Source organism: Myotis nattereri (assembly GCF_964212035.1).
Source record: "Myotis nattereri genome assembly, chromosome: 5".
Classification (NCBI taxonomy): domain Eukaryota; kingdom Metazoa; phylum Chordata; class Mammalia; order Chiroptera; family Vespertilionidae; genus Myotis; species Myotis nattereri.
In genome coordinates this window covers 17508100-17529181 of record NC_138080.1, presented here as the reverse complement: position 1 = coordinate 17529181, position 21082 = coordinate 17508100, and the positions used below count along the sequence as shown (strand labels likewise).

Here is a 21082-nt window from a genome sequence, read left to right as displayed (position 1 = left end):
TTGCCCCCAACCCCTGCTGCCTGCCACCTTCCCTGGACATTCTGATCAGTCCCCTGCAGAGGCACGGTCTTCTGTCTACTGTCGCCTGTTCCACAGGCTGCCTCGTGTGCCTAATTCCCTTTCCACGGCACCTGCCACCTGAGTAGACCCCCGTGAGCCTAGGACCCGAGCCCAGGGAAGTAGGTGGCACTTGTCCAGGTAAATGAGGCAGGCTGACCGCGGGAGGCTGGCCAGGTGGCCCCTGGGGTGCCTGCACCTTCCCAGCTGGGAGGCCCTGGGCAGTGGCAACAGTGGCCACTCTAGACTCCTGCTGAAGTGGCCATGTGCAACAGACCAAAGGGCTGGCTGGTGAGGTGAGCATCCGGGCCGAGAGGCAGGGGAGGCCTTAGGTGGGGCTGGGGGGGGGGCTCTCTTTTGGAGGGGCCCCTCCGCCTTTGCAGAGGACCATACCCCTTGGTCTCCTTTTCCCTCCTCGGGGTCAGCCCAGGGCCCACTCATAGGTAAGTTGGTGCAGGGCCCAGCTGGAAGTCCAGCGTTCCCACCAGCCAACACCCACCTCATCAAGGCCTCCCACCGTCCCCAGTGGGAAGGGCGGCACCTTTCTTGTTTCAAATGGAGGGGCCCCAAGGCTGCTGGGCCACAGCATGGGAAGGAGGGTGGCTTGAGTAGACAAAAGCGGCCATGGAAGACATGAGAAATGGCACTCTTTATTCATAAATAAAAACATGAAACCATCAGACATAGTTTACACGGCCAAGAGGGGCATCAAAAATAAAATAAAACGAAGCTGTCGAAAGCAAAGCAAACAAAACAAGAAGCAACCGAGAGAAAAAGGACTGTACATACTCTTCCGGACGCCAGCCCGTCCCAAGGCCGCCCGGCTGGGGGTGCCAGCTCTGCCTGCAGACACAGCAGACGCTCCACACGGGAGGGCGGGGAGCACCACCTGCTCGGGGGTGGGTGGGGGGAGATGGCTCCAGCTCAGCAGAACTCGGGGCGCAGGGAACGCCCCTCCTGAAGCTGCTGCTCCATCAGCCCAGCCTGCCTCACCTCCGGGCAGCCTGGCTAGGTTGGGACCAGGCCGGGGCAGGGGCAGAGGCTCAGCAGCTGCCTCAGGGAGAGAGGGCCCCCAGTCCCCACAGAGCTCAGTGTCCACATGGGCGGAGTGTGCCCTGCAGTGGGCGCCCGCCCGAGTCTGGTCGTCCCAAGTCCCCGAGGCAGAGCCCCCTCCTTCTCGCAGAGGTGGTGTGGCTGCTGTGCTCTCTGCAGACACCTGGAGCGTTTTCAGGCCAGGCGATCTTGGGGGCGCGAGCAAGCCAGCCAGCAGGAGTGCTCAGAGGGAAGGGCCCTGGGCCAGGCTGCCTGCTCTGAGGCCCAGTTGTCCGACCTCCCCAGCCCTGCCAGCCTCTGCTGCCCAGAGCCCCGTCTGGAGAGGCTGGGTCTGGCGGGCACGGTCCAGGAGGAGGAAGCACAGTTTCCACTGGGAGGGGACAAAAGCCACGCGGTGGTGAGGTTGCTATGTTACAAGTCACTGATGCACCCTGGTGCCACTGTGGGCCATCCTGGGGCCTGGGGCTGGTGGCAGCCCAGGGAGGGATCCAAGGGTTGGCTGAGGGCAGGGCTGTGGGGTGCAGGGCACGGTCATACCCTGGTTAGCACCCACCTCTTCTCAGGTGAGGGACTGCTCTTTGGGAGGGGTGTCGGGGTGTCGGGGTGTCTCCGGCCTGGGGAGGGGCCAGTAGCCCCTTTCTCTGGCCTGTGGGGCAGTCTCACTGGGAGGAAGAGCCCAAGGCCCGGCTGGTGGAAATGGAGGGATGATGGCACAACACAGGGCATGGGACACCTTTGACTGGGGTTCTGCACAAGGCCCAGTGGCCGGTAGGGCCCTGCAGGCAGGGAGGGGGCTCTTGGCCTGTGGATTCCAGGTTTAAATCTGGCTTATGACTAAGAGCCATGGCTTCCAATTCCAGAAACGCTCCTCCGTCGTGTGAAGGCAGCAGGACAGGCACAGCGTAACCGGACTCGGGGAAGGAATGTGGTGGGTCCTGGAGGGACCGGGGCAGGAAGAGGAGCAGCTTCATTCCCACCAGGAGTCTGTAGCCGAAGGTCAGAGGTCGGGAGACAGAGGGGGACCGGTGTGGAACAGCCAAGTGCCCCGGGGAGCCCCCCTCCCCCGACAGGCAGGCATGAGGCGCGGGCACCCAGCAAGGGCTGGCTGTCCTAGGAACAGCAGCTGCGGCTAGAGTCAAAAATAGAACCTGGAACAGCCTGGCTGCCTGCTAGATCTGGCTGGCTTCTAAAAAGACAAGAAAGAAAGAAAAAGAAGAAAAAAAAATTCTGAAACAAGCAACTGAGAAACTCTACCTTTTCTGTGCTCCCCAGCGCTGCACATCCTGAGAACGGAGACCCCGCCTCCCCCGGCGCCGGCCCAGCTCCCAGCAGCTGCAGCCTCTGGCTTCCTGATAGTCCGGCTCTGGGGCTCGGGGTGGAGGGAGGCCCGCGTGGCCCTGGGACGGTCACAAGGGTGTGTCTCCCTGCCTGGGGCTCGGGTCCCGGCACTCTGGGGACCCCCCCTGACCAGGAAGGACTCTTCTCTGAACTTGGCTCTGGAACCGTGAAGGGAGCAGGCGTGCCACTGCCCAGGTCGTCCTGACCATCTTAGTGGATACAGGTTATTCTGGATCCAGCAAAGGCTGGGTTCTTGGGAAGAAAACAAGTTCAAAGTAGCCGCTGGCCAACTTAGCCAGGTGGGGAAGCCGTGCCTCCAGACCCCACCAGGAACTATCCCAGGCTCTCCTTGGCACAGCTGGAATGACACGCCCACCCGTGTCCCCGAGCCTGCAACCTTCCCTTCCCAGCACCTACCCAGGTATCTATGGCTTTAAGAAAAGTGGTCACTGAGATCAAAGGCCACCGGCTGCCCAGAGGCGGCTCACCGTGTCAGCAGGCCCAGCAGGGTTGGGTCAGACTACTGAGCTTCTCCCTCTGCCCGCTGGGGTCCTCGCTGACCAGGGCTACCCAGCTCTCCCCTCCTTTCTGTGGCTTGCCAGCACCGGGACTGTGCTGATATGGCCAAGCCAGCTTCCAGGCATCCCGCCCCAACCCCTGCGCCTCCTCAGCCAGAGGAAGAGCTCAGGTGATGACTGGGTCAGATTACAAGGATTCTGGTCACAAATGGCTTCGTTCTATTCCCAAGGCATCCCAGTGTGTCCGGGGAGAAAGACGGTGGGAAGAGACGGGGTCGCTGACCTTCGTGGCAGCCACCACCATCCCTGGGGAAGGGTATCTAAGTATTTGAATACAGGCCAAGGTGTAGGGAGACCTTGACCAAATGATGGAGACGCCTGGCCCATCTCTTGGGAAGGCTAGAGGTCTGGTGGGCGCCAGAGTGGTGAGCACTGCGCCACGGGAAAGGGGAGGAAGGCCAGGGGCAGTCCCTTCTCTCCCCTCTGCTTCCCTCCCCAAGGATCCCAGGTCTGTGCCCAGGCAGGCTTCTCTCAGAGGCTCAGCTATTGAGCAGGGAGGAGGGGAGGGAGCCCTCCTGGACAGCCCTGCACCCTGCCTCCCGATGCGGGTCCCGGCTCTCCCCTCCCAGGAGGCCCCTCAGATCTCGGTGGCTATGATGTCCTCGTAGGGGATGTCGGCCCCTTCAAGGTCAATCTCCAGAGCCTCCCCGGCCCCGTCTCTGTGGGCCAGCTGCTGCAGGGCCTTCTCCAGGCGCTGGTTCCGCTGGTACATGGTCAGGTAGCTCTGCTGTAGCTGCTTCTGGTACTGGATCACCTTCTCTTTCTCCTCCTTCCAAACCAGCCGCTCGTGCTGGAAGCCCGAGGACATCTGGTCGTGGCCTTGCCGCTCCTCCTTGAGCTCAGCCCGCAGCCGCTCCAGCTCCCGCTGCAGGGCCGGGATGTCCTCGGAGAAGGCGGGCCCCGGCCCGGCCCCCAGCACCGGCCCCCGGGGCGTGCAGTCCCGCTGCAGGGCGGCCTGCGCCCGCAGGTCCTGCAGCTCCTGCTCCAGCAGGTTCACCTTCTCCCGCAGGAGCTCGGACTCGTTCTTCTTGCGCTGCAGCTCGTTCTCGCAGACCTCCAGCTCCAGGCCCTTGGTGCGCAGCGCGCCCTCCAGATCCCGCGTCTTCAGCTCCGTGCCCTCCAGCTTGCCCCGCGTGTCCTTCAGCTGCGCCTTCAGACTGAGGATCTCGCTGGCCTTGGCGTTGACCTCCATCTGGGACTCCTTCAGCTGCTGCTTCAGGAGGGAGATCTCGCCCGACTTCTGGCACACCTGCCGGGGGTCCGGTCGGGGTGGGAGAGAGGAGAGTGAGAGGTGAGAGGCCGTCGCCCGGGGCGGGCCACAGCTCGCTGCCTCACAGAGGGAAGCTGTCCTGACAGCTCCCGGGCGTGCTGGTCTGAGTGACCATGAAGGCCAAGCCCCTCCTCGAAGCTCATTTCATTCTGCAGCCTGGCTTGCTCTGTCCACATTCCTCCCTCACCCCCAACTCAGAGTCAAAATCCCAATCTATACCCAAGCCTATTCAATGACCAGAGGTTTAACCTGCCCGTTGCTGGCATCTCCACCAGCCACGTTTAACATCAGCGGTATCGACTTCCATGTCTGCCCCATCTCCATCACCATGTTTATGCACATACTCTCTGACCTCACCCCTGCACACACCCAGCTCCCCTGTCCTCCCTACAGGACACGTTCATGCACTCACCCCCTGATGAGCACCGCGCCTGGCTCCGAGACAGGCCCGGTTCCGATCTTCCGATCTACCAAACGATGGGCGACTGTGTTCTGCCTGCCCCATGCCTCCCCCATTTCTATTCCTGTTCCCCAACAAATTCGGCCAAGATCCACGACCACCACCCAAGGCACGGAAGCAGACCGGTGCGCTTCTCGGTCTGGGCCATTCAGGGCCGTGAGTGGCTCAGAAGAAGGCCGAGGCACACCTGGGTGTGTGTCACGGAGTGCGTCCCGCTGCCCCGGGAAGGCTGGTGGAATGAGCCTGGGGCCCGGGCCTCTCACAGGAGGGATTCTGGGAGCAAGACTGGCAGCCACCTTGACATTTCTCACTTTTCCTCAGAAACCCCCTTGTTGTCATGAACTACCCCGGAAGCATCGACTGGGACCAAGAAAGCCTTTCCAGGGCCAAGCCTCAATCTGCTTATGGAGGGAGCGGCAGGAGTGAGGGTTGAGGCCTGGCTTCGGATCCTGACTTGACCCTGAGGACCTGAGTGACCATTAGCGTCATGGCTATATGGCATAGGGATGAAATACTTGGACTCTGGGGCCAAGCTGTCAGGATCAAGTCCTGGCTCTGATACTTATTATGCGGTGGCCGTGGGCAAGCCATTTAACCAGCTGCTCTTGATCATCACCCCTCTGTGCCTCAGTCTCCATAACTGAAAAGTGAGGATGAGGAACAGTACCTCCTCCATAGGGTAAGGAGTAGATGAGAGAACCGAGGGCCTGACACTTAATAAACACTCTACACATTCCTATTATAACTGTTTGGATATACCCATGTTATTATAAATGTTTACTTTAATTTATTTAACTGACTGTTTTACTATCTAGCCTGACTGGACAACCTGGGAGCGAGGGCCACAGCCATGTCCAGCTCAGCTCCAGGCTGGACGGACCAGGAGGGATGCCCAATGCCAGAGACGCCCCCGGGTGTCCCCAGGGCTGGCTGAGAAACAATAACTGCGGGAGGGTCTGCTGTGCCCACACGGACATGGAGGAAGGCACTGCTCTCACGGCTCACCTTCTTTCCGCCCCAGAAAACCTGCAAACAGGAAGTGACACCCTCCTCCCCTGCCCAGTCTCCCATCCATCTCTCCCACAGAAGGGATCTTTCCCTCTACTACTGGTAACACCTCATTCTGGCTGCCCGGATCAGTGCAGAGAGCTCTAGTGCAAACAGATGTTGGTGCTGCTAGGGTAGCGGTGCTGGTCCAACCAGACCCAGTGGCCCTGCGGTCCCTTTCCACACAGTGTTTGCCTGGGTGAGCCACAGAGCTGCTATGCACACACTCCCGCCTGTCCCAGCGCACCGCCAGGAGCCTCCCGGGGAGAGAAGCTGCCCTCAGGCCGCAGGATGGGGGGTGAGCTGGTTCTCCAGCAGCCAGATGCGGAGGCCTCACTGCCAGGGTGTCTTGAGTGCGTGCATGTGCGTGCGTGAGCCCTTGTCTTCCTGTCCCGTTTCCATCTCAGACACTGGACAGAACCCCCACTTCTGGGGGGAGCGGTCCATCCTGTCCCTGAGACCTGCCACACATGGCGGCACTCTCACCAGTGGGTGGGGACCCTCCCCTCAAAAGTCACACATCCTAGGCTCTCTCGTGGCTCTCAGACCGGCATGAACTCAGGTATGGCCGTGCTTCCACTGAGCCTCCTGTGAGCAGAGGAAGTGAGCCGGCCCTCAGATACCCGCTGGGCCTTGCTTCTTATGGCTGCAGCCTCTTGGTCAGTGACTTGGTCAATAAATTCAATCCTGGGGGCCACGAGGCCCTGAGACAGGGAGAGAGTGAGAAGCGCAGACTGACTGCAGCCCTAATCCGGGAGTCCCTCGTTTGGGTCATGAAGCTGGCCCTTTAGCGCGGCGTGCCGGGCAGTCTGTGTCCACACACCACTGGCCAGGACCTGGAGGAGGGGAGGGGCCGGGCACCAAACAGGGCGAGCAAGGCGGACAGGGGCTCTTACCTCCCACTGGGTCTCCTCCAGCGCGGGGCCGAAGCTGGTCTTCTCCTGCTCGTAGGACCGCAGCTTGCTCTCCAGCAGGTCCTGCTCCTTCATGAGGCTCTCAAGCTCCTGCCGGAGCTGCCGCTTCTCCTGCTGGAGCTGCAGCACCTGCAGGTGCAGCACCTGCTGTGTGCGCTGGCCCTTCTGCGAGGCCTTCAGCCGGCTGCTGCTCTTGGGCTCGGGGCCCTCCAGCTCCTCGGGGTAGCGCCACGGCCGCTCCTCGTAGGCCTGGCTGGAGGCCAGCTCCTTCTCGTCAAAGCTGCGCCGCAGCTTCTGTAGCTCGCCCTCCCTCTCCAGCAGCTTCTGCTCGAGCTCCTGGATGGCACACTCGTCCGTGGAGATGGGCGAGCGCACGCAGGAGGAGCCCCTGTCCGCCTTGCTCGGGTGGGCCAGCTTGCTGCCGCCGTCGGAGAAGGACAGCGCCTTCAGGCTCATCATGTTGCTGTCCTGGAGGAGGATGCCCTGGGTGATGTTGTGGGCTGAGCCCCCAAAACGGCTGGTGGGCCCCACGGCTGTGACCAGCGGGTCCAGCTGGTAGCTGCTGCTGGTGCTGTGTGTGGGCAGGCTGGACATGGAGTTGCGGCCGGAGTCAGACAGAGCCCCAGAGCACTGGCCAGGCCTCAGCTCCTGCTCCTTGGGCTTGTCCGAAGGGGCGGGGTGCAGCTGGTGGCCGGTGCTCTCGGGGGAGGCGTGCAGGACGGCTCCTGATCGCGGCAGCACCGGCTTGAAGGCTGTGGGCCGCACTGCACCCTTCTCTGAGGCCTGGGGAGACAAAGAACCACATGACCTTGGGTCTCCCTGTCCACCCAGCCATGCGGCACCCTTCTTTGTCACAGCCCTAGGCGGGCTCGCCTGGTGCTCTGAAGCTGCCGAATGTGTTGAATTTCTCAAGGAGAAGCCGCTCTGTGCCATGAACTGCCACCTGCCACCAGCTCCTCTCAGCCTCCCGAGATGAACAGCTCCGGCTGTCCTGTGTGGTGCCGGCAGGGGCGTGGGGCTGGGTGTAGAAGTCCCTGCTCACCTCTACCGCCCTTCCAGCAGACACTGGCGTGGCCTCCTCAAAGGGTTGGGAGGAGCACCTGACATAACCCTTTCCTTGTCATTTTCACTGGTAGAGCATTTGCAGTCTAGAATCCCTTTCATCTGAAAAGCTTAAGGCTCTATGCAGACACACGGGGCCACTTCCTAGGGTAGCAAAGCCCGCGAAGCGCAGGGGCTGAAGTAGGAACATGGTTTTTGGCATCCACCGGTGGGCCCCATGAGAGCTTAATCTGGAATGAGGACTGGCTTTCTGGAGTATGTAGGACTCTTTTGCCCTCATTTCTGCTAAAGATGATGGCAAGAAACTCACAGCCCTCATCCAGCCAGCCAGCCGGCTCCTGGCCCGGCTTGAGACGAGCTGCCGCACCACCAAGCAGCACATGAGGATCTGCTAACAAAAGAAGCTGCCAGCTCTCCAAGCAGACTCTCCATCTGCTCTTCCGGGCGATACCAGAGCTCCCTCTCCTTCCCATGCACTTGGAAATGCTGCTGGTGGTCTTGCCTTGGCCATCAGTTACATCCGGGAGCTCAGCAAGCCTTTCATTTCCCCTGCTCTTTGCTGAATGGCTCCCCTAAGATGGACCAACCTTCGGCCTCTGCAGCGCGGCTGAGCATTTCGGACATCTAAATGTTTAGGTCACCGCCACCCCTCCCTGCCCTGTGTTCTCCACCTGTGTTGCTCTCCCTGCCATTCCAATCCACCCGCCCTGACCAGGGACCCCCACTTACCATTTCTAGCTGATTGGAGAAGGGCATGAGCTTGGGTGGGGTCGACGGGCCGAAGTCCACCCCAGCCTGGCCCCCCAGGTCCCCACTGGACAGTGCAGTGTAATCGGGGTGGTGGGCGCCCCGGGCCTTCTGGCTGACTTTAATGTAGAAGAAGTCTTCACTCTTGCCCATTTTGGAGCTGGACTTGCCATGCCCCGAGTCCTGGGAGAAGCCGAATCTGAGCAGCCCGTCCGAGTAGCGGTTGAGCTTCTTGAGGTGGGAGGACTTGCGCAGCTTGTACTGCGAAGCGCGGCAGTGCTTGCTGTGGAAGCCGTGGCCGGAGATGAGGCTACTGACGCTGCCCATGGTGACGCGGGGCGGGGGGCCGGCGGGGCAGCGCGGGCACCTGGAGTGGCTGTGGCAGCGAGGGGCAGTCCTGGCTCCGGGAAAGGACTGCGGTCATAGCAAAGGCCTCCAGAGCCTGGGAGAGCGCGGATCTGGAAGAGACACAGGGCACGAGTCAGCAGGGCTGGCCGTGCGGTCCTGGTGGGACCGGAAGAGGAGTCCTCACTGCTGGCCCTGGCAGTGGACACATGCAGACATGCATGCGTCTGAACAGAAGCCCAGCCCTGTCCCTAGGCTCTCTTTTCTTCCTTGTCCCCAGATTCAGCAGCGTTCCCTTGAGGGTCTGCTTCCCAGGGCGCTGTTCTGAGCTGGGGGAGAGGGGGACGGGGGGGGGGGGGGGGGGAACAGGGCGGAGACTAAGACACTTACTGCGCCTGTGCCTGGGGGCTTGTGTTCAGGGTAGTATGGATGGGCCACGGACAGCGTGCACCATCTCAAGTGACAGAGGTGCTATGGGATAAAGCAGAGCGCGTGGGACAGAATTTGGGGGGCTGTTTATACAGGGAACACCGGGGCGGCCTCTCTGTTGGGGGTATCATTTAAAAAGACCCCCCAAAAATGGGGGAGCAAGCGGCATGGGAATGTGGGGGAGAGAGCAGCAGCTTGGAAGCAGCCCGCGTGCAGTCCTGTGTCCCTGCGGTGCGGCGTGCCTGGCACACGTGAGACCAGCAAGGAGGCCAGTTGGCGGGAAGCCAGTTAGCAGCAGGGAGGGGAGGAGAAGCCAGGGGCTAGCAGGCCCGGGCCACACAGAGCCTGGGGTCCCAGAGCTTTGGCTGTCACTCTGTGTTACTCTGGTGGCTTTCAGCAGCGACACCATGATCTGACTGAGGCTGTGGAGGGCCTGGATGGACCTGGTGGGCCGATTATGCCAGGCGAGTGATACCATGGCTGGGCCAGGCGGTAGCTTTGGATTACACGTTAGATTTAATTTTAAGTTTTAGCTGATAGGATTTGCTACAGGTTCATATGCAGGGAGCAAGAGAAAGAGAGGAAGGAGTCTAGTCAAGTAAGTAGAGTTAGTATGTTTATTGAGATGCAAAGACCACAAAAGGAGCCAGTTTAGGATGAAGTGGGAGTAGAAGCGCCGGGAAGAGGGAGGGGAGTGCTGGAGAGTGGGCAGCAGGACGGGCGGGAGCTGTGTCGGCTGCAGATTTCTGGGTGAACGTTGTTGCGGAGAGAAGCCAGCTATGAGAGCAGAAGAGGCCACGGAGGAAGCGAGGGCAGGAAGAGAGAGAAGTCCGAGGATCCGCTCGGGTGGTAGGAGGTGAGGAGTGTGCGGAAGAGAAGCTGAGAAGCTCCCAGCTGATGCAGGAGGCCTAAGGGAGCCACGGAAAGAAGTCGTCCCGGAAAGAGGATGGAGCCAGTACCGCCGAAGTAAGATGATGGCTGAGGACTGGCCAGCGGATTTGGCCATGGGGAGGTCATCGGTGGCCCCAGCAAGAGCAGTTTTGGTGGAGTGGTGGGAAGAAAGGCCTGATTGGAGAGGGTTCCAGAGAGAATGAGGAGGGGAAAATTACTCCCTTGAATGTTGAGAAGTAGTGATAGGAGGGTTGGATTCCCAGTTATGAGCCCTGCCTGCTATTCGGTTTCATATACTAAGGCTAAGACACATTTTTTTTTAAAGTAATAGGAAGGCATCTTATAATAAATGCTGAAAACAATAATGATGACCTTGCCCCTCATTGGAGAGAGAAATGAATACATTGGGACGTCAATAACAACACATGATGATCCAATGAAGAAAGACAAAGCTACACGCTTAGTAAAATAGGAAATCAGAAGGACCCCGCCCTCTTTATCCTGCTCTAAATGATACTGTTAACCCTGAAGGGGCAAAAGATGTCCAGGCAGGTTATGGAGAGTTGCGTGTGCACAGTGGGAGGAGCCAGAAGACTCCTCAACTCTGCACATGGAGGCTTGGATTCAACTGTGCATTGCTATCCTGAAGAATCAAGTGGTTATGCATGAGTAAATGTGTTCTATGTTCCATTAGTAAAAACAACACAGCAAAACAAGTTGATGGTCTCTTAGAATCATGGAACCATAGCCATACCTACTCCAGAGGTTCATTATAAGGGATGTGTGAGATACCACCATAAGCCAATGGGTATGTACAAGGCATTCAATAAATAGTGGGCATTTTCATTGGTATCAATTATTATATTATTACCATTGTTCCCTCCAGCATTCATCAACCCTGTTATCTTCAATGCATCCCTTTTTCCAGAAGGAGTTCTCGCTTTTCCACATGCAACTTTCTTGCATCCCAATCCCTGACAGTGCTACCTACGCGTATGGAGTTCCTCTGTTCGCTTAACAGGTGACAATGACTAAATATACTTCTCATCCCCCAGGTCACCCATCTCTTGCTTAGCTAAGACCTTCAGGTCCTTCGAGGCAAATATTCTTCTGTTTTCCATATGTAGGGAAGCTAGTTTAGGCCAAAAGACTCTCCTGCACTCTGCACAGTATACCCCTTGGGCAACTGGTGACTTACTCTTGTCCATCCAGTTGCACATTTTTGAGCATCTTTATGGGCAGTGTTGTGGAGATACGGCAGATCTGGATTTGAAAATCAACTCCTCTGAGGTTTCGTTGCTTATAAAAAAAAATAATCACTCCTTCAGAGGACCAGCATGAGGATGAAGCAAACCAACAGCAGTCAAGGGCAACGCTCGCCCATGGTAGGCGCGCTGCAGATGTGTGATCTATGCGAGGACAAGACGGGAGTGTTGCCCTCGAGAAGCGTAGACCAGTTAGATTATAACTAGTGACAGGCTCCATGGATCTATTTGTGTTCTCCTGCTCCATCGCCAGCTCCTCTCACCTGCACCTTCAGACAGACTCCAAATTTGTCTTCCCCAGTCTGAAGCGGCACAGCCATCACACACCCTGGTGAAACCCTGCCAGGCTTCCCATTGTTCTCAGAATAAAGCAGACTCCTCACCAAACCCCGCAGGCCCCTCGCAGGCCTCGGTTTTGCTCCAATCACATCTCACCCCATTCTTCCCCTGCTCATAACTACAGGTACAGCCCTCGACTCTTTTCTGTTGGTTGAACACATCTAGCCTTTTCCCACCAAGGGCCTTTCACCCCTGCTGTTGCCTTTGCTGACAAGTTTCCTCCCTTAGCTCTTTACACAGAACATCCTCTCATCCATTAGTTCTCAACCCAGATAGCACTTCCGAAAAGTAGTTTTCTCTGGTTGCCCTGGAAAATTCCATCTCCCCCATTACTCCCTATTACTCCAACCTGTTCATTCTTTCCTAACACTAGCTTTAACCTGTAATAATCTTCTTTTTAAATGTGTGTGTTGTGAATGTATCCAACAGGATATAAGCTCCATGAGAGCGAAGACTTTGCATCGCTAGCTCCTAAAACAAAGATGAGGAACATGAAGCACAGACTCAGAGAGGTCGACATGGCCCCTTGTTATTTGGTGACCAGTGACCCTGGGGGAACCTCGACCCAAGTTCCGTGAATCCGTGCTGCAGACACTGCTGAGGCTTTTAGGTGAGGCTCAGGGATGTTAGGGTCAGTCCTGGACAGCAAAGTGAGTTTCCAGGGTAGGGGAGAGAAAGCCTGGAGGACAACTCAAGGTCGTCACTTCTGGCCATGACTTCATTTCCCTTTTGGGTGGATGACAACAAGGTTTTGAGCACAGGTGAGCCCCTTTGCTCCCTGAGCAGCAGCCTGGATGCCTTGTGAAGCACAAGCACTGCCCTAGGTCCTAGGGGATGGAGAGGAAAAGTCCAATGATGCGGGGAGCAAATGAGAGGAGGGGGTGAAGGATGGTGGCCTCTGGCCTCCGGCCTCCGAGTGCATCCTTAGCCCCTGATCCCTGCCCTCCCTCCACTCCCCAGGTCATGACACACAGAGGAGCTTTGAAGTTTGAGATTATCCCCAGATCCACTTGGAGCTAAACTAATTACCTTTAAATGCCTGGACTCGTTCTGTTTTTAACTTGGAGAGAACTTCAGAGAAAGCTTGGCTGTGGTCCAGCCCCAGTTTTCCGACCCGCCCAGCCCCGCAGGACTGTGTCTCTGTGCTCAGGGGGAAGGAGCACATTTTCATTCCTGGGAAACAGACCCCACTGGCCAGGAGCACATACTCAGGGTGGAAATGAGCACACAGATCTTGGCGATCAAGCAGGAGAGAAGGAAGAGGGAAGGACTGGGGAGGGAAAAGGAAGGAACCGTGGAAATCACACTGAGCATGTTGGAGTAACTTTGTTCTGCATGACCTCCTACTGACTTCAAAGAAGGAATCCAGCAAGAATTAGACTTCAGGTCTTAAGGGAAGAGAGAACAGCTAGTGGAAAAGGACCCACTCTCGCCCCATGTTATACTCAGAATCTGACCGTGGAGAACTCAGGAAACTTCCCCCAGACTCAGTGCCAGCCGCTCCTTACCCTCCCTACCCCCCCCCCCCGGGGGGGCAAAAGACTGAGGCTGCTACACAAGGACAGACAATGATCTGGATCCTGGGGCACCCTCAGCTTTGGGATGCTTCTACTCCAGGGGTGGGCAAAGTTTTTGACTCAAGGGCCACAATGGGTTCTTAAACTGGACCAGAGGGCCGGAACAAAAGCATGGATGGAGTGTTTGTGTGAACTAATATAAATTCAAAGTAAACATCATTACATAAAAGGGTACAGTCTTTTTTTTTTTTTTTAGTTTTATTCATTTCAAACGGGCCGGATCCCGCCTGCGGGCCGTAGTTTGCCCACGCTGTTCTACTCCCACCATAGTTGCCTTTCCTGACTCCATTCTGCACCCTCCTTCCCTTCCTGAAACATGAAGATAGAGGCATAAAGATGAAGAGGGGCCTGTTGAGACTCAGGTGAGAAATAACGCTACACACCCTCCCAACCCAAACCACAGGGAAGAGCAGCTCTGGCTTACCCACACCAATCCAAACCTCTGGCCCGCGGAGGGTGAGGCTCCATATCTGCCCTCCCCTCTCCCCGGGGCCTGGAGAGGTCACCACCAGATCAGGATGCTCAGCCTCCGGTTACCTCACTCCTCAGCCCCCCATATTTCCCTTCCTGCTCTGTTTTCTCTCCCTCCTTTGCCCTCCTCATCTATTCTCCTCCCCACACCCTCCCAGGGAACAGTCCTGGTGGGAGGGTCAACGAGACACCCACAGCCACACTGCAAGGCATCTCTGCTCTCCTGCCAAAGAGGTGCCACCACCCAGCACACACCCACAGGGACTCACAGAGCTCGTGGAGGCTGTGCCAGCTCCGTTGTGTAGCTTCCTCCAGCACCCAGGCCGAGCTATGCTGCCCACTCCCAGGCCCACCAGCGGGGTGTGTCCCAGTAACTGCTGTGCAATGTCGCCTGCAGGCTGAGCCTAGATGATGGGGCTAAGTGTGGGGTTCATTTAATCATTTATTTGATAAATATTTATTCAGCATCTGACAAGGACCAAGTATGCAAAGTGCAGGGGGGAGGGAGGAAAGGAGAACAGTGAGCACATAGACTAAAAAACAAAAGCCAAAGAGAGAGGGAGGGACAGGTGTGCCCGCGCATTTACTGCCTCCCTGGCAGTGCCCAGCGAAGACCTCTGAGACGGCATTCAGGAACAGGCAGCCTGGTGACACTTTTGATAGAAAGGTCCCTCGGGGAGAACAGCAGTGCGAAGGCCTGAGGTAGAGAGCAGTGGTTCTCAAGTGGGGTGACTTGGCAGGTTTGGAGACAGTCATGACTGCTATGACTGGGACCTAGTACATGGACACAGACAGCCCCTATCCAGTACATGTGACAAAAACAGCCCCTACGACAAAGAATTATCTGACCCAAACTGTCAATAGCACTGAGGATGAGAAGTCTGGTTTTAGAGGAACAGAAAGAAAAATTTTACAACCTCAGCCCTGCCATTGACGGAGTGTGACTTAGAGCAAGTGCCTCGAGCGCTCCACGCCCGTTTCCTCACTTGTAAAGTGGAGGCCACCACGCCTGCTTTGCCACAGGACAGCCGTACTGACAATGGGTGGTCACTGGCACCGATTCAGCCCCAACAGGAACCCCAATTTGGGGTGAGGCAAACTTAATTACTGCAAGCACCTTCAGGGGGATACCGCATGGCGGGTACTATACAGTATGGCCCTGGGGCCAGGCCCTCGCCCGCTAGGAAGCTCCGCTCTACTCACAGGTGCACCACGAGACCTTCTCCAGCGCTTCAGTTCCAGCAGGGAAACCCAGTCTTCAATCTCGGAAAGCGCATTCTCCTAGCCAATGAGGACTGGCTTATATAGACAGACATTCCCACCCCTGGCCCGATTGGTCAGAACAGAACTGCTCTGATTGGATTCGGAAAGCCTCAATCCCATTGGTTGAAGTAGCAGGAACTCCTCTGTAAGGGCTGGCTCGCAGGGCAGACACACAGGACAGGCCGGGGGTTCTGCAGCCGAAAGGTGGGCAGAGGCTTCTCCCCAAGTGCAGCTTGTTTGAGAGGCCCCTGTGCAGAAATGGCTGGTAGGCTGTTCTGTGTGTGTGTGTGTGTGTGTGTGTGTGTGTGTGTGTGTTTAACTTTGAGCTCATTTAGCCACCAGGAGCTTTTCTTAGCAGGTGTCTTTTTCTTTTTTAAATTCAGGGTTCACAGTCTGAACATGAAAGGAAGTTAGAGCTTAGCTCGTATTTGGAAAAATCACCAGTGCTGGTTATTGTTAGTGTTGTTTTTCATTACTCTCCAGGCCAGCTCGCGGAGATACTCAATTACACAATAGATGGCTTATTGCAGGAGCGCCTTGCACTCCCAGATCAACCTGGCCGGCCTCAGGGGTCGGAGGACTGTGGCTTCCCCATGATGCTCCGGTACCAGGGAGACACAGACAAGGGGCCAGGTGTCACCCTCCCTTTATTGCGGAGCTTCGCCGGCTCTGGGCTGCTTCCAACCACAGCACGAGCGGCTGGCTTCAGCTCAGTTCTCCTGAGGCCTCTGGAGAGTGAGTGGGAGCTACTGACCCCCTCCTCACCAGTGTCTCCCCTCTGAGATCTGCGTATGACTTCTCAGGGTTCCTTGGCCCGGAATGCCCCTTGATTGACCCACGTTAAACAGATTAACATATCCTGCTCTGGGGGATCAAATGTGAGCTTGGGGCTCTGAGGAGGGACAAATAACTTGGTCTTAGATTCTTGTCTTAACTAATGACTCCCGGCTTTCCTTCATGGATTGGGGAGGTGGGAACAAGGAGAGGAAGTGAAACTAAAGAAACTTACCACCTCAGTGCAGCCTGCCCCTCCCAAACTCAGACTCCAAGGCCTCACAGCCCCCCTTCCCAGGACTGGGACAGGCTTCAGACCTACTTCAAAGAGGGTCATAAAATGAACAGAGGGGCCAGGCAGGTGGGGGCAGCCACCAGGACCATGATGAGCAAGACTCTGGGTGGACACCTCACCAATGCTCGCCTGGGTCCCGACATGTCGCTATTTGAGCTTTCTTCTTCCATTTAATTTTAATTGATTATTAAAATACCAAAATGCTACAAAAATAACCTGGGTCGCTCATGCAGAATTGACAGCTATTAAAATGTTGTCATATTTGTTTCAGCAATAAAACATTTAAGTTGTAATCCCCATTCCCTATTCCTTCCCTCTCCCCATTACTCTCTCCCTGGGGTGGGGGTGGGGGGCCCTATCATGAATTTCCTGGGTACATTTTTTATATTACACATATTTTTAACATACAAGAATATTCTGTATTGCTTTGTCTTCCTCCTTTTATAAACGGTAGCATGTTGTGTCATTCTGCAACCTCGAGTGTCTTATTTAACCTTTTGCATCTTGGGCCCCACTGATGCTGCTCCTTCATCTGCTGTGTAATCGTCCTACCACATTTTGTCGACCATTCCCTACTCAGGTGCTTCCATGTTGTTGCTAAAACCCTCTTATATATGATTACTTCCCCACATGTGTGGACTTTTTGTAAGATTTACTTTCTTTGAGTCTTGGAAGACACCTAGTGTTTAAAGCCCCTCCCTTTCCATTGAAACTCTCAAGACGAGGTGGTATCTGAGACCCATATTGGCCAATATATCAGAGGGCAACAAGAGTGGGACCAGAGCCCCAAATCCCACTTCCCCATGTTACTCCAGGGTGGGGGAGGCATGTCATTGTTATCAAGAAGAGGGTGCCATGGGCAGAGCGGAGGTGGGAGGGAAGGAGTCTTGGCCAGAGACACTGTCCTGCTGCAGGTGACAAAGGACCTCCTGCTCTGAGGCAGCCTGGATACGGATCAAAATTCCATAACGCTGAAGCTGTGCAGGACCTTAGAGATCCTGTACCCCAACTCCTTCACGACCCACAGAGGCCAGGAGCAGGGAAGGGACTTACCCAGTCACATCGAAAGTTCTGGACTTGAGACCAGCATGCTTCCCATTTTACCAACAGGGCAGGACTTCCATTTTCCAGACCAGGGGTGAGCAGCTCCCTGTGTGTGTGGGCCAAATGTGCAAGGGAGTGTGTGTGTGCACGCGCATGCGCGTAAGGCTGCCTGATACAGATGGGATTCTATCCTGTGAGCTCTCAGCCCTTGGCACGGCTTCAATGAGATGATCCCCCTGGGGGTTGGTGCCTGGGAAGGCAGCGGAAGCAGCTGCGGGCAGGCTCTGCTTGGGCCCAGCCGTGGGGAATGGGGGAGCTGACCTGTCTCCAGCAATGGCTGACGGTTGCTGGGCTGGGCCTAGAGCTATGCCTGCAGCTGTCTCCCTCACTCTGGGGGCATCACAGTCCAGGACAATTCCTATCTTAGCCTGGGAAGCCACGCCTTTGCTTTATCAGTTCAGTTCTATCTGTGGAGCCTGGATAACACACACTCACTATTACTCATTCCCACTGTCCTTCAGGGTAGACCACGTGCCAAATATCACCTAGGGTGCCTCGAGAAGACAGGCAAGCCTGTCACAAAGAACCGGAACTCTCAGTGAACCCTCAGCTTCCTTTCAAAGGAAGAAGCTTAGGTCTCCCCACCCCGGGCAGCCTTGAAGACCAGAGGAAGTCCCTCCACAGACGCAGACACTATGGCGCTCAGACCACTGGGCACTCGGTGACAAGGCCTGGGGACCGCTTTGCATTAGGGATGAAGGGTTCTCTCTTCATTATCGTTAAACCTCCCTGAAGGCAGCAATGAGAGAAGCTTCTCTGTGCCCCACACAGTGCTGAGCACAGTGCTAAGGACACAATACGTTCTCAGCGCATGTTTTAAAGTATTTATCGATTTCAGAGAGAAAGGGAGAGGGAGAGAGAGACAGAAACATCAATGATGACAGAATCACTGATCGGCTGCCTCCTGCACGCCCCTCACTGGGGATCGAGCCCTCAACCCGGGCATGTGCCCTTTTGCCAGAATTGAACCTGGGACCCTTCAGTCCGCAGGCCGATGCTCTATCCGTTGAGCCAAACCAGCCAGGGCTCTCAGTGCATGTTTTAATAAAATCAGCTCTCAGGGGTCACTGGCTGAGTTTGCGGAAGGGCAGGTGAGGCCCAGGGAGATGTGGGATTAGGTGGGGTCTACAGAACTAGAATCCAAATCTGGCTTCAACCCAAACTTGCAGCTCTTAGACTGACTTTGAGTCAATGGTCACCTTGGGGAGAAGGAGATTTACCCTGTCCCTCTTGTCCTTCACATCCCAGTCCTGTTCAAAGGTTTCGGCCAAGACAAAAAAATATATGAGGCAGTCTCTGTTTCCAAGGTGATAGTGGAGAGACAAGACAGGTAAGTAAAAAAGCAGCACTAGCTGAACTAAGGATTATAGCACATGAGTGGTATTTAACGTTTTCTTTATACAGAAGTGAGGTAAAAGTTGTCACTCTACTGTCTGGCTATTATGGACTGAATGTCTGTGTGCCCCTAAAATTCATGCATTGAAGCCCTAACCCCCAATAGATGGTGTCAGGTGATCAGCCTGGGAGGTGATTCGGGTGAGATGAGCATGCGGGTGGGGCCCTCGTGGTAGGATTAGTGTCCGTAAGAGACTAGAGAGCTCCTTTGCTCTCAATCTCTCTCTCCCTCTGTCTCCCCTCCCACCATGTGAGGACACTGCAAGAAGGTATTTTCTACAAGACAGGAAGAGAGGTCACACCAGAGAGAGAATCTGCCATTGCCTTGACTCTGGACTTCCAGCCTCCGGAACTGTGAGAAGTCAATGTGTGTTGTTTAAGCCCCCATTTGTAGTATTTTGCTATAGCAGCCCAGCTAAGACACTGGCCCCTCTGCCCCCACCGGACACCCTGGCGGAAGATGCCACCTAGGTCACCCTATTCCTGGCATTGTCCTTATATCCTTCCCTCCTGCTTCTGTCCACATGGTGCTGATTGCTCCAAAGTGCTCAGACCTGCTGCTGTTTGAGGATAGTTCTATAACGGAATAATGCTTGATGGAGGTCAGGGAAGCTCAGCTCTACTTCCGGTTCTGCCTCCTCCAGCTCTGAGACACGCAGCAAGCAGGTTCAGTATCTGGCCCTGCCCACTGTGACTGAGGGCAGAGCCTGTGCCTGCAGAGCTATGAGTCCATAAGAGGGAGCCATCAGGCACCATTCAGCAGGTCCCTATATGACGTATATGCCACCTGCATGATGGCATTAGGTCCTTGACAAAGGCTCACAGATTGGAGGATCTGTTTTGTCACCTGGCATAAGGTTTAACCTTCCTGCATCTCTACTTCCACATGTGTCAGATAAGCACAGCTGTATGATACCTACCTCACCGAGGTGGCATTCATATGATTAAATTATATATACTAGAGGCCTGGTGCATGAAATTGATGCAGGGGGGGGTGTCCCTCAGCCCAGCCTGCACCCTCTCCAATCTGGGACCCCTTGAGGTATGTCCATCTGCCGGTTTAGGCCCGATTCCTAAACCAGCAGTAGGACATCCCTCTCACAATCCAGGACTGCTGGCTCCCAACCACTCGCCTGGCTGCCTGCCTGATTGCCCCTAACTGCTCCTGCCTGCCAGCCTGATCACCCCCTAACCACTCCCCTGCCAGCCTGATCGATGCCTAACTGTTCCCCTGCCAGCCCGAATGCCCCTAACTGCCCTCCCCTGCCTGCCTGGTCACCCCCAACTGCCTTTCCCTGCCAGCCTGGTCACTCCTAACTGCCCTCCCTTGCCGGCCATCTTATGGCAGCCATCTTGTGATGACATGGGCGTGGCCATCTTGTATGAGAGTGTGCAGTCAATTTGCATATTACCTCTTTATTATATAAAAGGATATTAGAGGCCCAGTGCACGGATTCATGAACATTGAAAGGAAATTAATTAGAAGGTGGCTGGTGGGGTGGGACTGGGCGAGATGTGCTAGACATACCTGGGAGCCAACCTCTTGAGGTCCCTCCCAGCCGGCCACACCCAGGACAGCGCTGGGGCTTGAAAGGCATCTGTGGAGTGAGCGGGGTCCCTCCAGCGGGTGGGGTCCCTCAGCCTGGCATGCGAGGATCAGGCCGAAACCAGCAGTCCGACATCCCCTGAGGGGTCCCGGAGTGCGAGAGGGCACTCTGCAAAGTTGCTGTTGCTCGGCAGCTCCTGCATTGAGCGTCTGCCCCCTGGTGGTCATTGCATGTCATAGCTACTGGTCAGACAGTCAAATGGTCAGACGGTCACTTAGGCATATATATATATATGAAAATGCTTGACCACAGTAAGAATAATACATTGGATAAATTTACACCAAAGTGCTTGTGAAATTATAAAACAGTGTGGAAAGATGCTAAAACTAGATCCTCATGTCTTGAAGTTAAAGGAGGTCTTTAGGGAAGGATGACCACCCCACCCCCAACCCCATCTTCATCTCCTTGTGGAGAGTAGGGCCGGCCAGACGTGCCTCTCAGCCTGCTGGAGGGCAGTGGGCTTGCAGAGTGTGGGAGTAGTCCAGTAGCATCTGCCTGCTGGGGCTGGGGGTGCTGGGATGGCCCCCAGCAGCTCTGCAGCAGAGGTCTCCCTGGGGCTAAACAGGGCTCATGCCCAGGGATTACCTGACTCCCCTTTCAAGATGACTCTCCCCCTGACCCTCTGTCCCCCACCCCAGCCCCTGCCTGACTCGGCTTTCCTTATCTGGAGTTCCAGTGTTTGTATTACTGTCCTTGACCTCTCCTGCCATTTGCTGCTCTGGATAAGGATTGGGGGAGAGGGGGGCTGGGCAGGGTTGAGCCTGGGAGCTGGTTAATCATTTCAGCCTAATCTGCAAGCCT

The 21082-nt window shown here is 56.0% G+C and overlaps 1 protein-coding gene across 1 annotated transcript in view; it reads right to left on the bottom strand.

Moving 5' to 3' along the window:
• Positions 1-687: 687 nt before the first annotated feature.
• Positions 688-21082, bottom strand: part of LZTS1 (leucine zipper tumor suppressor 1) — a 50924-nt gene continuing 30529 nt past the window's right edge. Inside the window, exons 2-4 of the mRNA XM_081091073.1 lie at positions 8509-8984; positions 6700-7500; positions 688-4275 (exon numbers count right to left, since the gene is read on the bottom strand). Coding sequence (XP_080947199.1) covers positions 3604-4275; positions 6700-7500; positions 8509-8853 — 1818 coding nt within the window. The 5' untranslated portion in view covers positions 8854-8984 and the 3' untranslated portion in view covers positions 688-3603. The remainder of the gene's footprint in view (positions 4276-6699; positions 7501-8508; positions 8985-21082) is intronic.